The 16,984-nt window shown below is 45.4% G+C and overlaps 1 protein-coding gene across 2 annotated transcripts in view; it reads left to right on the top strand.

The window, feature by feature from the left end:
- The window catches only part of creb3l1 (cAMP responsive element binding protein 3-like 1), a 31,742-nt gene that overhangs the window by 8,968 nt on the left and 5,790 nt on the right, over positions 1-16,984 (top strand). The window contains exons 3-10 of one of the 2 annotated variants that reach the window (XM_047576574.1): positions 5,689-5,821; positions 6,744-6,830; positions 12,638-12,792; positions 12,868-12,943; positions 13,117-13,322; positions 14,249-14,395; positions 14,651-14,709; positions 15,977-16,045. In XM_047576574.1, the coding sequence (XP_047432530.1) occupies positions 5,689-5,821; positions 6,744-6,830; positions 12,638-12,792; positions 12,868-12,943; positions 13,117-13,322; positions 14,249-14,395; positions 14,651-14,709; positions 15,977-16,045 (932 nt within the window). Of the gene's footprint in view, positions 1-5,688; positions 5,822-6,743; positions 6,831-12,637; positions 12,944-13,116; positions 13,323-14,248; positions 14,396-14,650; positions 14,710-15,976; positions 16,046-16,984 lie in introns of both variants that reach the window. The other variant, XM_047576573.1, reaches the window with a different exon arrangement.

The raw sequence follows: 16,984 nt of genomic DNA, 5'->3' as shown, positions 1-16,984 counted from the left end.
CCGCCCAGCTGCCAGGAGGAATGTGTGCAGGCATGCAGCAGAGAAGAGTGTGTGTGGTGTGTGTGTGTGTGAGAAGGAAAAATACTCTTCTGCTGTTTTATTGGGAACTATAGCTCGGTTCACGTCTGCCTCGGAGCACACACACAAACGCGGTGACCACCTCAGCCTCGCCGCTCTCGCAAATGTATTTCAAGAGGCAGCCAACCCACTGCGGCCGCACACCACCACACGAGGCCAAATACAGTAGAGAGCATTGTCATTTTCTTATCTGTGGCAGCCAGGATTACAGGACAATGACACGATGTTTTCAGGTCTCGAAAAATTACAATTTCGTTTTTAAACCGCCAAAAAAAAAAGCAAAAAAGATTTCACCAGTGAAAACGTCGGCCCAGATGTGAAGGAATGAGTTTGTTTTACCAGTTTAATATGATTAATGTGGAGAATTCCCCTGCTTATCCTGGTGTTTTGCATATTTTCATTATCTTGATACGTGGTTCATCAGTTTGCTGATGAAATCATGTTGCTTTTGGATTTGGTATGAGACGTGTCCTCAGTGATTAATCACAAAAAAAAAATAAGCAAATGATGGACATCTAGCCTTATGACCACCCAGTTTATGCTGTAGCTGATTTAATTACGATGTCTTTGCGGCCCGGAGCTATTATTTGAACTGAAATAAATGGAAACCTAAATGGACGTAGCCACAGTGGCCTTTGTCGGTCTGTGGACAACCATTCTGAAACCTTCGTTTTGGCATTTAGTCGCCGGCGTCTTGGATGTTTTGAAGCTGGTGTGTTGTTGAATTTTACTACCATGTCACATTTGACTACCACTGCTATTTCCGATAGGCGTCGGATCCTAACTCTAGCTCTCATTAGCCCAAATCCTAGCCCTAGCTCTAGCCCTACCCATAACTAGCCCTGGACCTTGCTGTAGACCTAACCCTAGCTCTAAGTAGCCTTAGCCCTAGCTCTAATCCCTAACCCTAGCCCTGGCCCTAGCTCTAGCCCTAACCCTACCTCTAATCAACCCTAGCTGTAGCTGTAACCCTAGTCCCTAGCCCTAGCCCTAGCCACAACCACAGGGTAGCAGAAAATGACATAACACTGGTATTTGGCTGAGAGGGAGGAGCCGGGTTGGATTTGACCCGAAAACCATACCCCCAAACATACCCCTCCTTGGGACCTGACTTTATTATGGCTTCATTCACAAGAGCACGCCCACCAGAAGAAGAGACTTTAGCTAAAGATGCCTTAATAACCGCAAACATGTACATGAAGTTGGATCAAAGTCAGTTTAATTCCTGCAGGTTTGGGCTTACATTGTCTTCTAGTAATGTCTATGGAGTGCGATGTTTATGAAATGGCAATTGATGTTGCTTAAAACTATGGCGATGATGGTAGCCGAAACGCTATCAGTGTGAGAAACTTGTTTCATGCAGAGCGCGACGCTGTATTTCCTGCTCCCTAGAAGTTCAATTTACATCTGCTGTCATGTCGATTTCCCCCCTTTTTTTTATCATAACAGAATGATTGTTTATGACAGCCTCTGGAGGCTAAATGTTAGACTTCATTTATACTATTCTCTTTCATTGCATTTTCCTTTGGCCTTGACGTGATGTTCTGAAGATTTTACGACAGTTTCCACTGCAGTAGTCATTCCGCAGTGACATGCAGTTTTTGGCCTCGCGGCTCGCTAATCCAGTTTATCCTCGGCGCGTCTGGGAAGCCGCGGGCGCACGCGCGGGGAAGGCGGCGGCCGAGCGGTTCGCGGCGCCAAACTTCGCGCAGGGAACCAAAGTTTTTTTTTTTGCCCGTTTCACCTGAACCGGAGAGGCGGCCAAATGAGAGGGGAGGATGGAGATGTGTTGAGGCTCCCCGCTGTTGATTACAGGCATAACAAAGCCACTCTCTGCATTTCTAATTACCCCTTGCATGTGGCTTTCCCAGCTCTCTTTGTGTGGTTTACGTCTCAGCTCCGTACCCCTTAATGACACACCGGGCCTGAAATAAGCTATAAAAACTGTCAACTGCTTTTAAACACCGGTCTTTCCCTAATGCGCCTCTTTTCCCAGCAGAGAGGGAAGGGTTTCAGGTAATGACAGGTCCAGACTTCGGCTCCTCTGTTCACACTGGCTACAGCTGTTCCACCGTCGACCACCATCGCTTCCTGTCCTAATAATCACAATACCAGCTTCGTAGTGTTTTTTTTTTTGGTCATTTTAAGACTTTCAAAGCTGCTCAGGTGGCGTGAATGTCAGCTAGTGCAGGTGTACGGACTGACCTTTCGTCTGAACAATGAATTGGCCGGGCGATATTATGGCGTCTGCAGCCGTGCCGCAATTAGGCCGACGGTTTTAACACAGCTGCTGCCACGGCAACGGCGACGCGTTTTATTATTACCCTGTCTATTTATTTTCTTTCTAGTAATATTTGCTCACTCTTAATACCACAGTTGTCCATCGCCGTGACAGACAAATGAATGACCGAGGAGGACTTTTGTTGCAGCCGCGTTAATTAGAAGATGCGAGGAATGCCGGGGAACTGCTGTTAATCTTAATGATCGGCTCTTGGCTGCAGCCCCATGGTGTGTTTTTTCCCACACCGCAAACAGTAATGATGTTAATCAGCGTCAAAGACACACTCCGTCGTCCGCCCGACTCCTCGCGGCTTATCGAGCTCCTTCCATCCCCCGTGCGGAATCCACCTCCTGGTTGATTTCTAAATCAAACACTGTGTAATTGTTTTAACTGTGGAACGTTCTCTGCGCGCATTCTCGTGTTATTTTCTACGATCGTTCCACCCATTAGGAGAGTTTTCCAGTGTTTATTTTCACCCGTTTAAAAGTGACCTGTGTTCCTGAATGGAGTTCAACGGTCGGGCTCTCCAAACGGACATTGTTTTGACGGCAGCAGGAGAACAAGGCAGTTCTGTGGGCGCGTTTGTGAATGAGCGGACGTTTCGTGAAAGGGGCTTTATTCTGTAGAGAGCCTTGAGGTTGCTGCAAAGTATAAATGCTGTCACGGTTCATTTGCTGGCTTTAAAATGCTTCAGATTCCTTTTCTTGACAAAACTGTACCAAGCTTCGGTCAGACATTCTCAGTTTTTAGAGGCTAAATGTAGCGATGTCACATTTTCAAATGTCATATTCGTGCGGATGTCACCCTCGCGTAGCCGGGATTGACTCCAGCCACCCATGACCTAACCATCCGTAGTCGGATGTATATATAGAACAGAAGCGCTGATTATTAGAAGCTGCGGTCGTGCGGTTTGACTGTTTCTTGGCAGGTACGAGCTGCCTCGCTGGCCCACTGGACCTTCTAAATATAACATCTCTGATGTTATTAGTCACACCTGCGCTCGTCCTGCTGCGACAAATCAAAATGTCATGTGCGAGAAGCCGCGCGTTAATCCCAAATGTTCCCTCTCAGCTCACACTTTCGGGCGTCCGCGATGCTTCAAAACATCCGCTTCTCGTCATGTGCCTCCCCTCTGTCAGTTTGCCCAGCATCTGCACTTATTCCCTCAGTGTTTGTCTGTGTGTGTGTGTGTGTGTGTGTGTGTGTGTGTGTGTGTGTGTGCGCTTGCTCCATATGTTTTCATTAGGCAGCTGCATGTGTCCCAGAGGTTTGCTGCAGACTCTCACTTGACCTCTTGAACGCAAATATTCCAACGCACAAACATACTTTCAGATAATGAATGCGCGAAGGCTTGTCTGAGCGGTATTTGAAGAATACTGCATAAATTACAGACTTGTTTATACGCACCTTGAATTTAGGATCATAAGAGCCAAGTATACATTTCCCTGAGTAAAAGCCTGGTATGTAAATTCTTGCCTGCCAGTCGTAATTCAGGGCAAAATAACCCCCAAAATATATATTTTTTTTGCCCTGAATTTTGACTGACAGGCATACACAACACCCACGAATTTACATATACACGAGTGCTTAGGAAGTATTTACCTGTCAAAATAAAAGCATGCATAACAGTTTTCTGTGCAAGTAGTTTAAGCCCAGATTCTTTACGAACGCTTCCTGGTTTTACTTAACGAGTAGCGAGCGAATTGAGTTTGACTTCTTGGTTCACCATTTGACATTAAAAAAAGAACTGGAGTCCCTCCCTTGTGTTTATTTTCCCAGTCATGTCTTTATTGGTGCTTCTGGAGTTGATCAGCTTCGATACACAGTTTTTTGGAGACGAGCTTAAGCTAATTTTCCCGGGGACAAAACATGTAAATCAATTTTTCTATTTGTCGCTAATTGGATCACGTTATTTCTGTCACTGTCTGGGGAGCCTCCAAGGAGAGCGGGCTCCAACCGGCGTACGTCTGCTTTTGTTCTACTTTCTGAATGTTTTCTCGAACGGGGTGACTCATGTTGTGTGTGTGTGTGTGTGTACATACTGATGTGTGTGTGCGCAAAGCGGTGGAATCAGAGCACCGTGCTGTCCCAGAACACCATCTCTCAGCTCGGTGACTCATTCATCCAGACTGAAGATTAATCTATCAATGCAGTTTCCCATTGACTGACTCCCCATGCTATCACGACGGTCTAGGTCGCCTCTATTTCTGACGCAGAGAGATAATCTGTCGGAGAACTGAAACTAGAGGTTAAATGTTTGATTGGTCGAGTCCACATCAGGGTGATAAAACCACATGTAACTGGTGGACACTGCCTATTTAACCTCCTGAGACCACACGTCCTCATATGGGGACATTGAGTTTTAGCCGTTATTTAAACCCGTTGTCCTCATTGGTGGACGCTTTAGTCTGCCATCTAGTGGTAGAAAAGGGTCAATACAGTAGTTGGGGTGAAGACGTGATTCATTCTACAGATGATCACAGGACAAAATTGGACAACATCATTGAATTTTATGGTTGAAACGTATTAAAGTTTCTAGTTAACGCAAATTTAACAAATTTTATCAACGAGCTACAACGTCGCTAATTAGCAAGTACTCGTTTGAGGACGTTAGGACTTCATTGTTCTGCTCCTGCTCAGCCATGCTCAGGTATTAAAATAAAGTTTTAGATTTTGTCACACATTGGCTGACTTTATTATAATATAAATCATAGGTTTTCAACAGGGGGTCCATGACCCCTAGGGGGTCCGTGGGGATACTGCATTGGGGTCGCAAAACATTAACATGTATCCAACAGATTGACCCAAACCCAAGAAAGAGATAAACGGAGGTCAAGTTTAACATAGAACCCCTATAGTAGGTAGGGTGTCCCTACTTAATCTTGGGGATCCTTGGCCTGAAAACTTTGAAGAACCCTGATATAAATAGCGAAATTATCCCGGTGTCCACATATGAGGACATGTTTGTTTTTCCAAAACTACTGCTTCCTGTTCAAAGATGATGTTTAGTTTTTATACATCTTAGGTCCTTCTGATTCCAAATACCTCAGAGAAATTAAAGACGCACACCAAATAAAAGCTCGGGCCTCAGGAGGTTAAATGTCCAGACACAAAACTAAGATCTACCTGCAATGAAGGCCTGATTCAGCTGGAAAGCCACCAACTCCTCCTCGGCCCGACACCTGCAAACCAACTGGACCACTGGCTTGACGTGTTACGGCCCCAACGTAGAGCCCTGGCCTCCTTCTGTCTCCAAAGGATCAACAGTTCTTTGGCTAAACTATTTGTTTCCATGTTTTTCTTTTTTCTTTTTTACTCTCATGTTCCAGCCTTTCTCAGGTGACCAGATGGACGACTTCAGCAGCGAGCTATTCAACAGCTTCTTTGACGACCACCTACTGGAGCGACCCCTGCTGGCAGACAGACCTTCCCTTCTACACATCGACATGGACAGCAGCCCAGGTGAGCTCCCTGCAGCTACTCACAGTCTTAAAAGAAAAGAAAGTACAGTGTGTAACGGGGTAGCTTTAGACCCAAGCCTCAGTTTTTCCTCGCAGTCCTCTGTAGATGACCCCTTCTTGTTTCCTCCGTTATCACCATGAGCGCACTCCTTGAGCCAACGTTTCGCTCAACAGGCCCCCCGATCTCATTACTCGGTTCGATTTGAGAGCCTTCTCGGTGACATCAGCGCTGGCTCCTTTCGCGCCAGAGAGGCCAAATTTCACGATATGAGATCCGGCTAAACTCCGATGCTGACGTTTACGACTTCAGCCTGCGAACCAGAAGGGAAACACACTGGTTGCTCGGAGCTGTTGTCTCACACTTTGTTGAGGCTGTCATCATGCCGCTGCGATACTTGTCGGGGAGACAAATCAGTGTCCCTGACGTTGCCATGGTCACTCGGTCAGCAAAATGATGTGTGCTATTATTATCTCAGCAAAAAGCAGCACTATGTGGACTATATTTCATGGCGCAAGTCCGACTTGAATCGACACATATTCACAACAAATATGGGTATTTCCAACCTGACGAACATCATACGATGCATTCATCATCATATTAGAGTTGCAATGGGCGAATTAATGAATCTCAAGGCCTACTTGTGACTTTTATTGGTCATTTCTTAATGTGCTGCAGACCGATTGCTGTGTCGTGCCACTTACTGCCATTACCGCTCTTCCCCCGGCCGTGACTCAGCTCGCGGCCTCAGACGAGCGCCGCGGCACTAATGGCCCCGTCGTGTTTGAACAAAGCCGGGAGGAACATTTCCATATCAGACGCCCACGTGCGTCTGAATGATGTTTCGGCCTCGTAATGGGGGAGCACCGGACGGCGCGCAGCTCCGTTGCTCTCGACCTGAACCAGGTCTTTTTCAATTTTGCAGATATCCAAGCCGAGCACAGCTACTCTTTGAGCGAAGACTCCGCCCCTCAGAGCCCTGCCCTGTCAGTCAAAATGGACCAAGAGTCTGGTAGGTCACTTATTTTTATTTTTTTTTATTTTTATTTCTTCAAACTTTATTGCTGTTTTTTGGAGCACGCAGAGAGCCAATCAAAACTCTGCTGCTGCTGCTGCTGCTGCTAGTGTTTAGTCTGCTTCGTCTCCTTTGTTATCAGGTTGGCTCATTTTTCTGTCTGATTTAACACTCGGCGTGAAGTCTGACCCCGTCTGCTCCATAACAAAAATGATATACTCTGATTGGCCCGGTCTCACTTCCTGTCGTTTAGTATCAGAGACGCACTTTCAGCTTCGGGATAAAGATAAAGATAGAGTTCGGCGTCTCGACCTGTCGTCCTCTCCGTCCGCGCCCGTCCCTCCCCACCTGTCTTTCCTACTGTCTTTCTGTCTGTCTGTCTGTCTGTCCGCTCTCCGTTTGTCCCGGGGATCCTGCTGTCTAAGCAGCGGGATCCCAGTCTGAGCAGTTCTCCTCCAGCTAAGCCCTGCCCCCCTAACACACACACACACACACACAGACACACACACAGGCACGCACAACACTATGACAAGCATATGGTTTTAAGTCTGCAGCTTCAGCCGGAGCCAACGGAAACTCTTTCTCTCTTTAGTCAGGTTATCTTAGCCTCTCTCCCTTCTCTCCGACTCCTGTTTTCTATTTGCCTCTGCTTCTGTGTCTCTTTTAATCCAATTAAATCCACTTTACTGGAATATCGCATTACTCGCTTTTCCAAAATACCACATTTAGCATAACAAAACGCATAAACTGTGTACTCTCTGTCACTTTTGGTACGATCACAGTGAAGGATAATATTCTCTTCTCTAGGAAGAATAAAACAATGTCAGACGGGCGGAATAAATCAGTGCAAGCCTAACATGCCATATGTCGTTTGGTTTGAATGCACGCGCGCTGAAGCCAAAGCAAACGCCTTATAAAAACTTCAAGTACACTTAAATCACTATACATATTTATATATATATATATATTATTGCCTTATAAAATGAAGCACATAGGTGTGTTTTTTCTCTAGATTACATATGACACAAACATTGGTATTGGACGTTTCCATGCATGCATTTTACAGCACGCAAACGCCCCATAAAGCCCCACTATAAACTTACTTTCACTTTCAGTTTTCTCTCCGCCGTGTGCAGATGGAACATTTATGTGCTTTTGCGGCCCTAGATGAAATATAAGACAAAGGGAAAACTGCATCCGCGCGCTTTAACCGACGCTGCGTCTTCTCGACTTGCAGACCGGCGCGGAAAGATTTATTAGTCGTAAACAGACCTGAGGTGTTTTCCAGCGTTTCCCTTTAACCGTGACACGGCTCCGTTGGAGAAAAACGAATGACGGGACCAAATCTGAAGATTTATGTAAAAGGGATTGGACGTATCTGTGTGTGGTTTGGAGAAAACTGACAGTAAAAATATACACTAAAGCTCCCTGGAATCCCAGATGCATTTTTTATTTTTATTTTTTTTTTGAAGCGACGATAGATTCTGGCGAGAGGTGCCCATAAATACTAATATCTCAGTTCCTGGTATTGAACTCTGATCTGCGGTGGAGCTCGGAGCAGGCCCGGAGAGCGCCAAGTATGTGCACTTGTGTGCACCGTCTTCAGGAGACGGCTGTTTGTGACGCCGGGTCAGGTTAATTGGACTCCAAGGGATGGTAGAATTCTTGACCTTTCAGAAACCCTGGTTTGTTCCGAATGAAGGAATTTGTGGATTTTAGGATGTTTTGCATGAGGAGAATCCTGACAGAAGCTTAGGGTCCCGTCCAATTTGAAGGAGGGTGTACATTTGGAAGTATCTTTAAGTGATGGAAAGTTGAAACGCAAGGTGAGATGCATCACTTTCATACTGCTGACGGGACAACAGTCCTTGGCTTCGTACAATATGATGCTTTGTGTGTTTTATAGCTCTCACATTCCCATACTGTATTTTAGATACTTTTTTTCCCCTCTCTCAGTCTGTGGTCTTAAGTTGCTGCCGCTCAAGTCAAAGAGAAGCTGTGCGTTTTAACTGGGGCTCCCGTTGCGCTGCTACGTCTATTGTTTTAATGCTCCTGCTGTCCTGCCGAGATCAAACGGAGTCACCGTTAACCCCCTCCCCGCGCGACAAACGCCGCCAGCGTTTGGCCATTAATGTCCTGATGTGTTACCTGGGCTCACAGCTTTTTACCCACACAGGAAGACTTTTATTTTATTAACGGCATCCAATGAAAGTGGGAACAGAAAAGATCTGGTTTTACATTTATTAGTTAATTCACTTTCTGCCCAATGTCATGGCACATGTTTGAACTGGGGGTGGTGCCTATATATTGGCCGTCAATACCAAACAACACCAGGCTTCTGATTTTCAACTTTTTCATGTTGCTAGTCCGGTGATGCTGTGTATGACCAATCACAAGCACCAAACCAGCGCTTTGTTTCATTGAGAATTTTCGGTGGATACTTGAAACGAATGTCCAGGACAGTTTAGCGTCTGCTAACAGCTAAAAGCTTCTGGTTTTCATTAAAAATGGCCGTAGAAGGCTTCCAATCATGCCCCGGCTTAACGAGTTCAGGGGGCTTAACGAGGCTCCGGCTAGCAGCGGGACCGGCCTCATTAGGGGAGGCTGCTTCTGAGGCCGTTTTTCATGGAGAGGATGTAGAGAACAGTTAAACGGTGGATCCACCCCAAAAAAACGAACCTGCTACGCTACTGGTAATTGCTCATTGATTCTCGTAAAAGCTTCGACATGCCGGTCCGCGGCATTAGTGACATGTCAGCGGTAACGAGCTGTAATGAGGGTGCTGTAGTCAGGGATAAGTGTATGGAAATATAAAATATGTATATTATTTTCTCAATGGCAGCTGTATTTTCCGTGTACAATTAATGTCCCTGAAGCAAATGCATTCATTTACGTGACTGCATTTAAATCGCGTCTAGTTGACAGAGCTGGAATACTGTGTCTTGTGTGGTTTCTCTGCACAAAGCCTTAACCCTATTTTTAACCCTGTAGTTACCACAGTGTCTAAACACTACTAACACTATTAAAACACTGAATTGAACGTACAAGAAGGAGGTAACTATCTGGTGACAAGACACCATGTAAAGGCTCATTTAGAGAACCGCGAGACATAGACTCCGTAACTTCCGCGCCTAGTTCGAAATTTCACCGAAGATGAGTCATATGTCTTTCCTTGATGTGTTCCATCTATATTGATCCAAAACAATCAACTAGAAAATTGCGGAAATATTTTAGTGTCAAATTGCCACAGAAGTCTAAACCGCCTATTAGTTTGATTGCACGATCGAAGCGAAAGCTAGCTCTGTCCATACACTACGAATATTCTACCGTTCTGCTTGTTTCCTTTGGAAACATTTTGGCTGGGAAACTTACGACGGGGTTACGTGGGAAACAACACCCTGTAACGTCCACTACAGAACGAAGCTATCCGCTACATAGTGATGGGCCATGAGGAAATTGCTTTTAATGTGTCATCAATAATGCCAGCGTATTAACTGCATCACTCAGCATCACTTTGGCCCCAATCCATCAACTAGATTCATATAAAATTACCCTGTTGACTGTAAATGCACATGAGCGGTCATATTTGGGGTTAGGGTTAACATTAGGGTTAGGGTTACGAGTACATAGGCAAATGGTTATTTGTCCACATCGGATATCTTGCGAATGGAAGATGGCAGAGCCTTGAAACCAGTGGCCATGTCCTTTGCGTCTGTCCAACCCCTGAGTCTCTAGCACTTAGTATTCCGGAGACGTCACGATTTTAATGTCCAAAGCTTTTGTAACTTTGGAATGGAAGGTCGTAGAGACACAGGAAGTTACAGGACTTCAAATATCTCTATAGGAAATGAATGGGGCGACAAATTTAGAAAATTTTGAGGCCAAAATCATGCCTCCGCAATGTTGTTTCAGGCCATTTGAAGTCCATAGGTACCATTTTTGTGTGACTTTTTTTGGGGACCCATACATTGACACTTAGGTTTGACTGTAGGGTTAGGGTTAGGGTTAAGAACCTATTTCTAAACCATTTGGAACCGGCGTAGCCGAGAACAACGAACCACATCTATTGTGCAGAAGGAAGCCGCAGACATTCGTTTTTAGGATGGATTCTCTCCGTTCCCCGTCCCCCGGCGCGGTGATGGACAGTATAACGAGACGAGCTACCAGCCCCACACCTCCGCCCCCCTCTGCTTCTACGCAGACACACACAGCTCGTAAACTTCAGAGCGTTTTACCAGCACAACGTTGCTAGGAAACCAGGAGGTGATTAACGTGACGTTCGCTCCCAACACACACACACAGACACACACACATTGCAACTGCTCTCTTTCGGGGCGCTTACAAGAGCCTTTCGGTTGTGTGTGTTTGCGACAAACATCAAAGCGTCTGGTCTGGCGTTCACATCTCAAAGCTGACACGGTGAAACCCACTCCTCCTTCTACACCTGCCGTTACCTTTTACTCACTCTTTAACGCTTTAAAAGTGATGCAGGGATTTTTTAAAGCTAAAGGTAGAAAGCCTTTTTCCCTCTGGAGCAGCTCACCTTTAAAGGGACGTAACTCAAAGCATATGGAGTGACACTCGTAATATGGTTTCCATAATGCAGCTCTGCAGTGTCTCAGGGTTTCATTAAAAGTCTCAAATTTAACCAAAGCCTGTGGACATTATGCAGGGGCTCTTTCCCATGGTGAGGTAACCCAACTTCACGGCCCTGTAAAGCCACTTAATGGAAAGATTGGAGTCACCGTGGCTTATGTAACACTCAGCAGGTACGAGAAGGAGATTGTAATCTGACCCAGCGAGGCCGGTTTGAGTTACGGACCCATGGGTTTGGAGGCAGACATCAAAACACCAGGCAGCTGTTTATAATACTGCAAATCTGGACTTTACTATTCTGTAAAGTTATCAAAGTGGCAGTTACTTTTTCTTCTCCTTTGTGTTTTTTTTCTCCGCCGTGTTGCCGAGTCAGGACAGCACCCTCTCCTCGGCGTACAAGCTGTTATCAGCCGGACTCAGCCTTGTCAAGTCGCTTTGATTTACGCGGCTCAAAATCATAAATCTGCTCAAAGCGACCTCAGACGCCTTTAGGCCGCCTTCATCCCGCTGTAAAAGGTTAACGGACGGACTCGACGAGACGGTGTCTAAAGTCGAATGAGGTTCACTCCCCGAGTCCGTTTATGAATCTGTCAACTCTTTGCCTCTCATTGATTGTCAGCTTTAAGTGTGTTGGGACTGAAAATACTCTGCAGTCCACGGTAGACTGAACTAAACTACCTGTTAGATTCACTTATAACATACACACACTTTGAAACTGTCACCCGATCACGCGTGTTTTCCGCACTTTTTAAAGGCGGCAACTGTTTCTTTTCCCAGGGAGGATAATGAAGCCGAGTTACCGGTTCAGCCCATCTTTTATTTCAGGGTATATCCACGCTCACTGGAGGCAAATTATGCACCGCAGTTGCCAGAGCGACGCTGTCCAGCGCTCTGTAATAACCAGCCTCGTCAGGAAGTGCTCAAATATTTTGGGGAAGCTCTTCCAAAGTGTGATTTATACGTTACAAGACCTACAGCAAAGCCTCCCCGAAGAGGCTGGTTTTACAGCGGTTGCGCAGATAGTCGGGAGGGTCATTCTGCTTCTTGTAAATATATTGTGTCAAGTTTCATTTCCATCAACTCGGTCTTCAACTGTGCACCCGTTGAGCCTTTTTACGGTTGCGCAACAATAACCAGGTGCCGCTCCAGTTTTCCGACCGCAGGCGTAATGAGAAGTTATTGATTCATTTGTTGTTTCTTTCCTCCAGAGTTCGAGTGGAGCTTCAGCCAGGACCTGTCGGCCATCCTGGTCAAGCAGGAGGAGCCGGACGTGGGGCAAAGATTAGACCCTCAACCCATGGAAGGACCCCCCCTCATATTAAGTCCAGCCCCTCCGCACAGAGGGTCACCGTGGAGACACGCGGTAAGCGCCACGGCGACGAAACGCGATAAACGACGTTGTTTGCTGTTGCGCTCACCGCCATCTTTACGTTTACAGGAGCAAGACGACGAGAAGCCGGTAGCTATAAAGGATGAGCCCAGAGAGATCGGACAGTACCTCAGCCTGCCCAGCGGTACACAACACACCACACACAAACGCACACCCATATGTATTCATGATTAGGATTTTATGTTTCTTGCCCCCTGAACTTGTCTTGCCAGGCGCAGGCAGGTTAATAGAGTCTTCAGCTTCCAAATGAAAGGATATGTTCTGCTGTAAACACTCAACAATTTCCTCCCTTTTCAGACGATGCCCTCCAGCTCCCGCCCACCCCTCCCAGCAGTAACCACGGCGACAGCGACGGCTCACTCCCGCCGTCCTCCCCCCACCTCCCCCTGCCGCCGTCCTCCCCTCAGCCGCAGCAGAGGCCGGGGGGCCGCGCCTCTTCCTCTTCCACCTCCTCCTCCTCCTCCTCGGCCATCTCCTCCTCGCCTCTCCTCACTGCGCCGCACGTGAGTTTAAGAAAGCTGCAACGTATTTACACGCTTAGCTTGAAATCTGGGTTGAGTTTGTCTGGGTTGAGTTTAAAAAACTTTTTAAAAACTCACTTCGCTCTGAGGGGCGAATGAAAAACATACTTTTACAAATCAGATCAAGACAGCATAGGTCTTCAACAGGGGGTCCGGGACCCCTAAGGGTCCGCAGAGGTACTGCAGGGGGCCGTCACAAAATCTTTGGTTGATTAGACATTTTTTATACATATGTATATTTCTTTTTCATTTAATTTTCTCCCACAAATTTAAATTTCTTTAAATGCACTTTAACACGAATCCAACATATTTTAGTGAGGAACAATATATAATATATTTAATATTTACTTATTATGTTTATTATGCATGTCCACGCTACTGTTCCACAGCTTTGAAATAAGAACTTGTATATTATTTGAATAGCTTAATGCTTAATGCAAAAATGACAGTAATAATGTATATTTACAAACAGCATAAGACAAAGTTGAAGTTGTAGACCCTTGCTTTACAGTGAGGGAGTTTTTTCTCCCATTTGGGGGTTAAATCTGCCCTATAATTAGCTGAGAAAATGGGCCCTACTCGAAGAAAGTCAGAAAATCCCCTCCCTGACCATTATCTGTCTGATTCAGCAGCTTTCGTCTGAACAAATGAATCACATTTGTTCTAATGCCTCGTGACCAAATGTTTAAACAAGAATAGTTCAATGTCAGCAGGATTTCAGATTTTTGTAACGACTCGGCCAAACTGCTGCTCCAGTTTTTACAGTATTGTTCTTGCAACCGAAACCTCTTTTTCACCGGCAACAAAAAGCAAATTACCGGTGAAGGTTAAGAGTTCCTCCGACGCCGTTACAAACCGAAGCTAGGCTGACAGTAGGTGCATTGTGTGAAGTTGTATTCTTTGTGCAGAAGCTGCAGGGTTCGGGGCCGCTCATGCTGACGGAAGAAGAGAAGAGGACCCTGGTGGCGGAGGGTTACCCGGTACCTAACAAACTTCCTCTCACTAAGAGCGAAGAGAAGGCACTGAAGAGAGTCCGTCGGAAGATTAAAAATAAGGTAAACGCCGCACCTTTTTGTTCTTTCTGCCCCCGCCACTGAACCCAACGTCTAATTTACACAAAAGCAACACCAGCTCCCTCTAAAAAAAAATGACGCCGAGACGGAAATAGCAACATTTACCCAAATTGTAATTTTAGCTCCACTTAAGGAAACGCATTCTGGCGCCTCACTCTTGAAATAAATGGTGATAATAATAATAATAATAATAATAATAATAATAATAATAATAATAATGGCTGTTTGTGTTCGCAGATCTCAGCTCAGGAGAGTCGGAGGAAGAAGAAAGAGTACGTGGAATGTCTGGAGAAAAAGTAAGCCCTCGCAAATAAACTTTCTCTTCATTCATTTGTTTGCTATTTTTGTTTACCGGAGCCAAGCTCTGTTCCCTTTGGGGGTCAGATGAATCAGGACCGAGAACATCTAATCGCCATAAAATGTGTTTAATCACCTCATCTGTGCTCGCTCCGACCCATTCAAGCGCAGCTAAAGTTAACAGAGACTCCCCCGCTCTCGTCTTCCCTTTGTCGCCCCAGCCATTCTTTGCTACGGCTGGATTCCAATAACCTGCTGAACACATGGGCCAGATTCACTGGCTCTCTCTCGACAGGGCCAATAAAAGAATGATGAAAACACGGGCTCGCTTTGACCTCGAATTTGCCGCGACAAGTAAAATAATAAGCGCCCAGAAAGGTGATTTGAAAGCATCCCGTTAATCCCTTTAGAGTAAGGTGTAAAAATCCGTCTCTCTATACCCTCTTTGTGTCTATATTTCTCTTTTGGACACAGCCGCGGGATTATTGGATGAGCCCTCAGAAAGAAAACAGCGGGGACGAGTCGGTGAAAGGAAACGCACGCGAATGAGCCATTTTCAAACCAAACATAGGAAGGGATCAGGAGGATTAAGTCAGAAAAGAGTGAGAGATTAGCGGCATGTTATGTCGATAATAGAGATCAATAGGATTAGTGGGAGGTGACGGAGCGGAGGGGATGAGTGCGAGAGGCAGACGGGAGAGAGTCCGTCTTTGTGTGGTTTTGCGCGCAAAACGGAGAACCGGTTCAAAAGCTCTGGCTCCGGTTCGTCAAGATATTAAAATGCGCCAAAAATCATTTTGTCAGTAAGACAACCCGGAGGAATGGTTCGGTTTCATTTAGACCGATTTTTACAGCGATCGTTGCTCAACTCGCTGACCTTGTAGCTGTGTATCGGGCGTGCTGTCATTTAGTGTTTTGTGAAAAGACCCAGATGTTATTTCAGTGACTCAGAACAATCAATATCAATCAGTAGTCAACTTTTCGTAAGTGTTTCCAACATGCACAAGTTTATTGAGTCATACTTCGTAGCCAGAGTTCTCTCTGTGCCTTTTAACGTCCTCAATTAAGAGCTGAAAGAGCACGGAATCAACTGAAGGATAAAAAGATCTGATTCTCAAATAAAGTTCTGCTTTTAGTGTCGAAATTTGCAAAACAAACAAATTCCTATTTATTATTCGCAGCTTTTTGGGAGCGCTCCGTGGTCTCAACTCTATTACAATACTCAATATGCAGATGTTGACAAAACTCTGTGTCTTTGTGCATCAGGGTGGAGAGTTACACGTCGGAAAACAGCGACCTGTGGAGGAAAGTAGAAAACCTGGAGACTGCCAACAGGTGAGACAACACTTACATGCACAGTTTAATGGAGCTATGCTCAAAACTGGACTTTCTGAATTTGTCCCAGTTTACATGCAGCAGAGAAAATCGAATAACTGACGGGAACATGTCCTCCTCCAACACACTAGGTGGCGATATGTGTCTTTTCAGCGGGTTATTACGGCCCCTTTTCCAGTTGACCTATTATATCATGTAACAAACAAGAGTCTAATGTGGCAGACCGGTATTTCAAACAACAACCAGATGGATAATAGTTCAGCTTTTTAAATCTCGTACGTAAAGTGCGCTACTTTTGGTAAGATATGCACTATCCCCCAGGTGGTTCTTATACCAGCTCTGTTTACCTTCTTCTTCTTCTGCCAATGGCTTTCTTGGATGTTTTTGTTCCGGGGTCACACGCCAGCGCAGCAGTTGTGGAGCATGCACGCACGCGTTGTCTAGTTAAAGTCCAATTAAGGCGTATACATGCTGGAGAAAAATCAGTTGTCGTAATGTGTTTACAGCACTTAAGTTGTCCAGTTAAAGTCGGATTAAGGCAATAATTCATTTTTTTCATGGGCATGTAAACCATAGGTCTTCAACAGGGGACCCATGGAGGTAATGCAAGGGAGTCGCAAAATCTTTGGTTGATTAGGCTTTTTTTATACATATACATATATATGTATTAATTTTCCTCCTACTACTGTTACACACGTTAGAAATAAAAAATAACATCCAAACCTGTGTATTATTTGAATAGCTTAATATTGAATGCAACATGATAATAATATGTATATTTCTAAATAGCACTAGTTTAATATAGAACACATGTAGGAGATGGTAGGTAGGGGGTCCCTACATACCATCTCTCCATCAGCTTGGGGGGTCCCTGACCTGAAAAAGACCCCTGATGTAAACGTACTGACTGGCTGACTGAAGTCTTTTCTTCGTGCTTCC

This window comes from Mugil cephalus, chromosome 23 (genome assembly GCF_022458985.1).
Source record: "Mugil cephalus isolate CIBA_MC_2020 chromosome 23, CIBA_Mcephalus_1.1, whole genome shotgun sequence".
In the NCBI taxonomy this organism is placed as follows: domain Eukaryota; kingdom Metazoa; phylum Chordata; class Actinopteri; order Mugiliformes; family Mugilidae; genus Mugil; species Mugil cephalus.
Note: the sequence above shows the minus strand (reverse complement) of the source record. Positions and strands in the feature narration are given on the sequence as shown.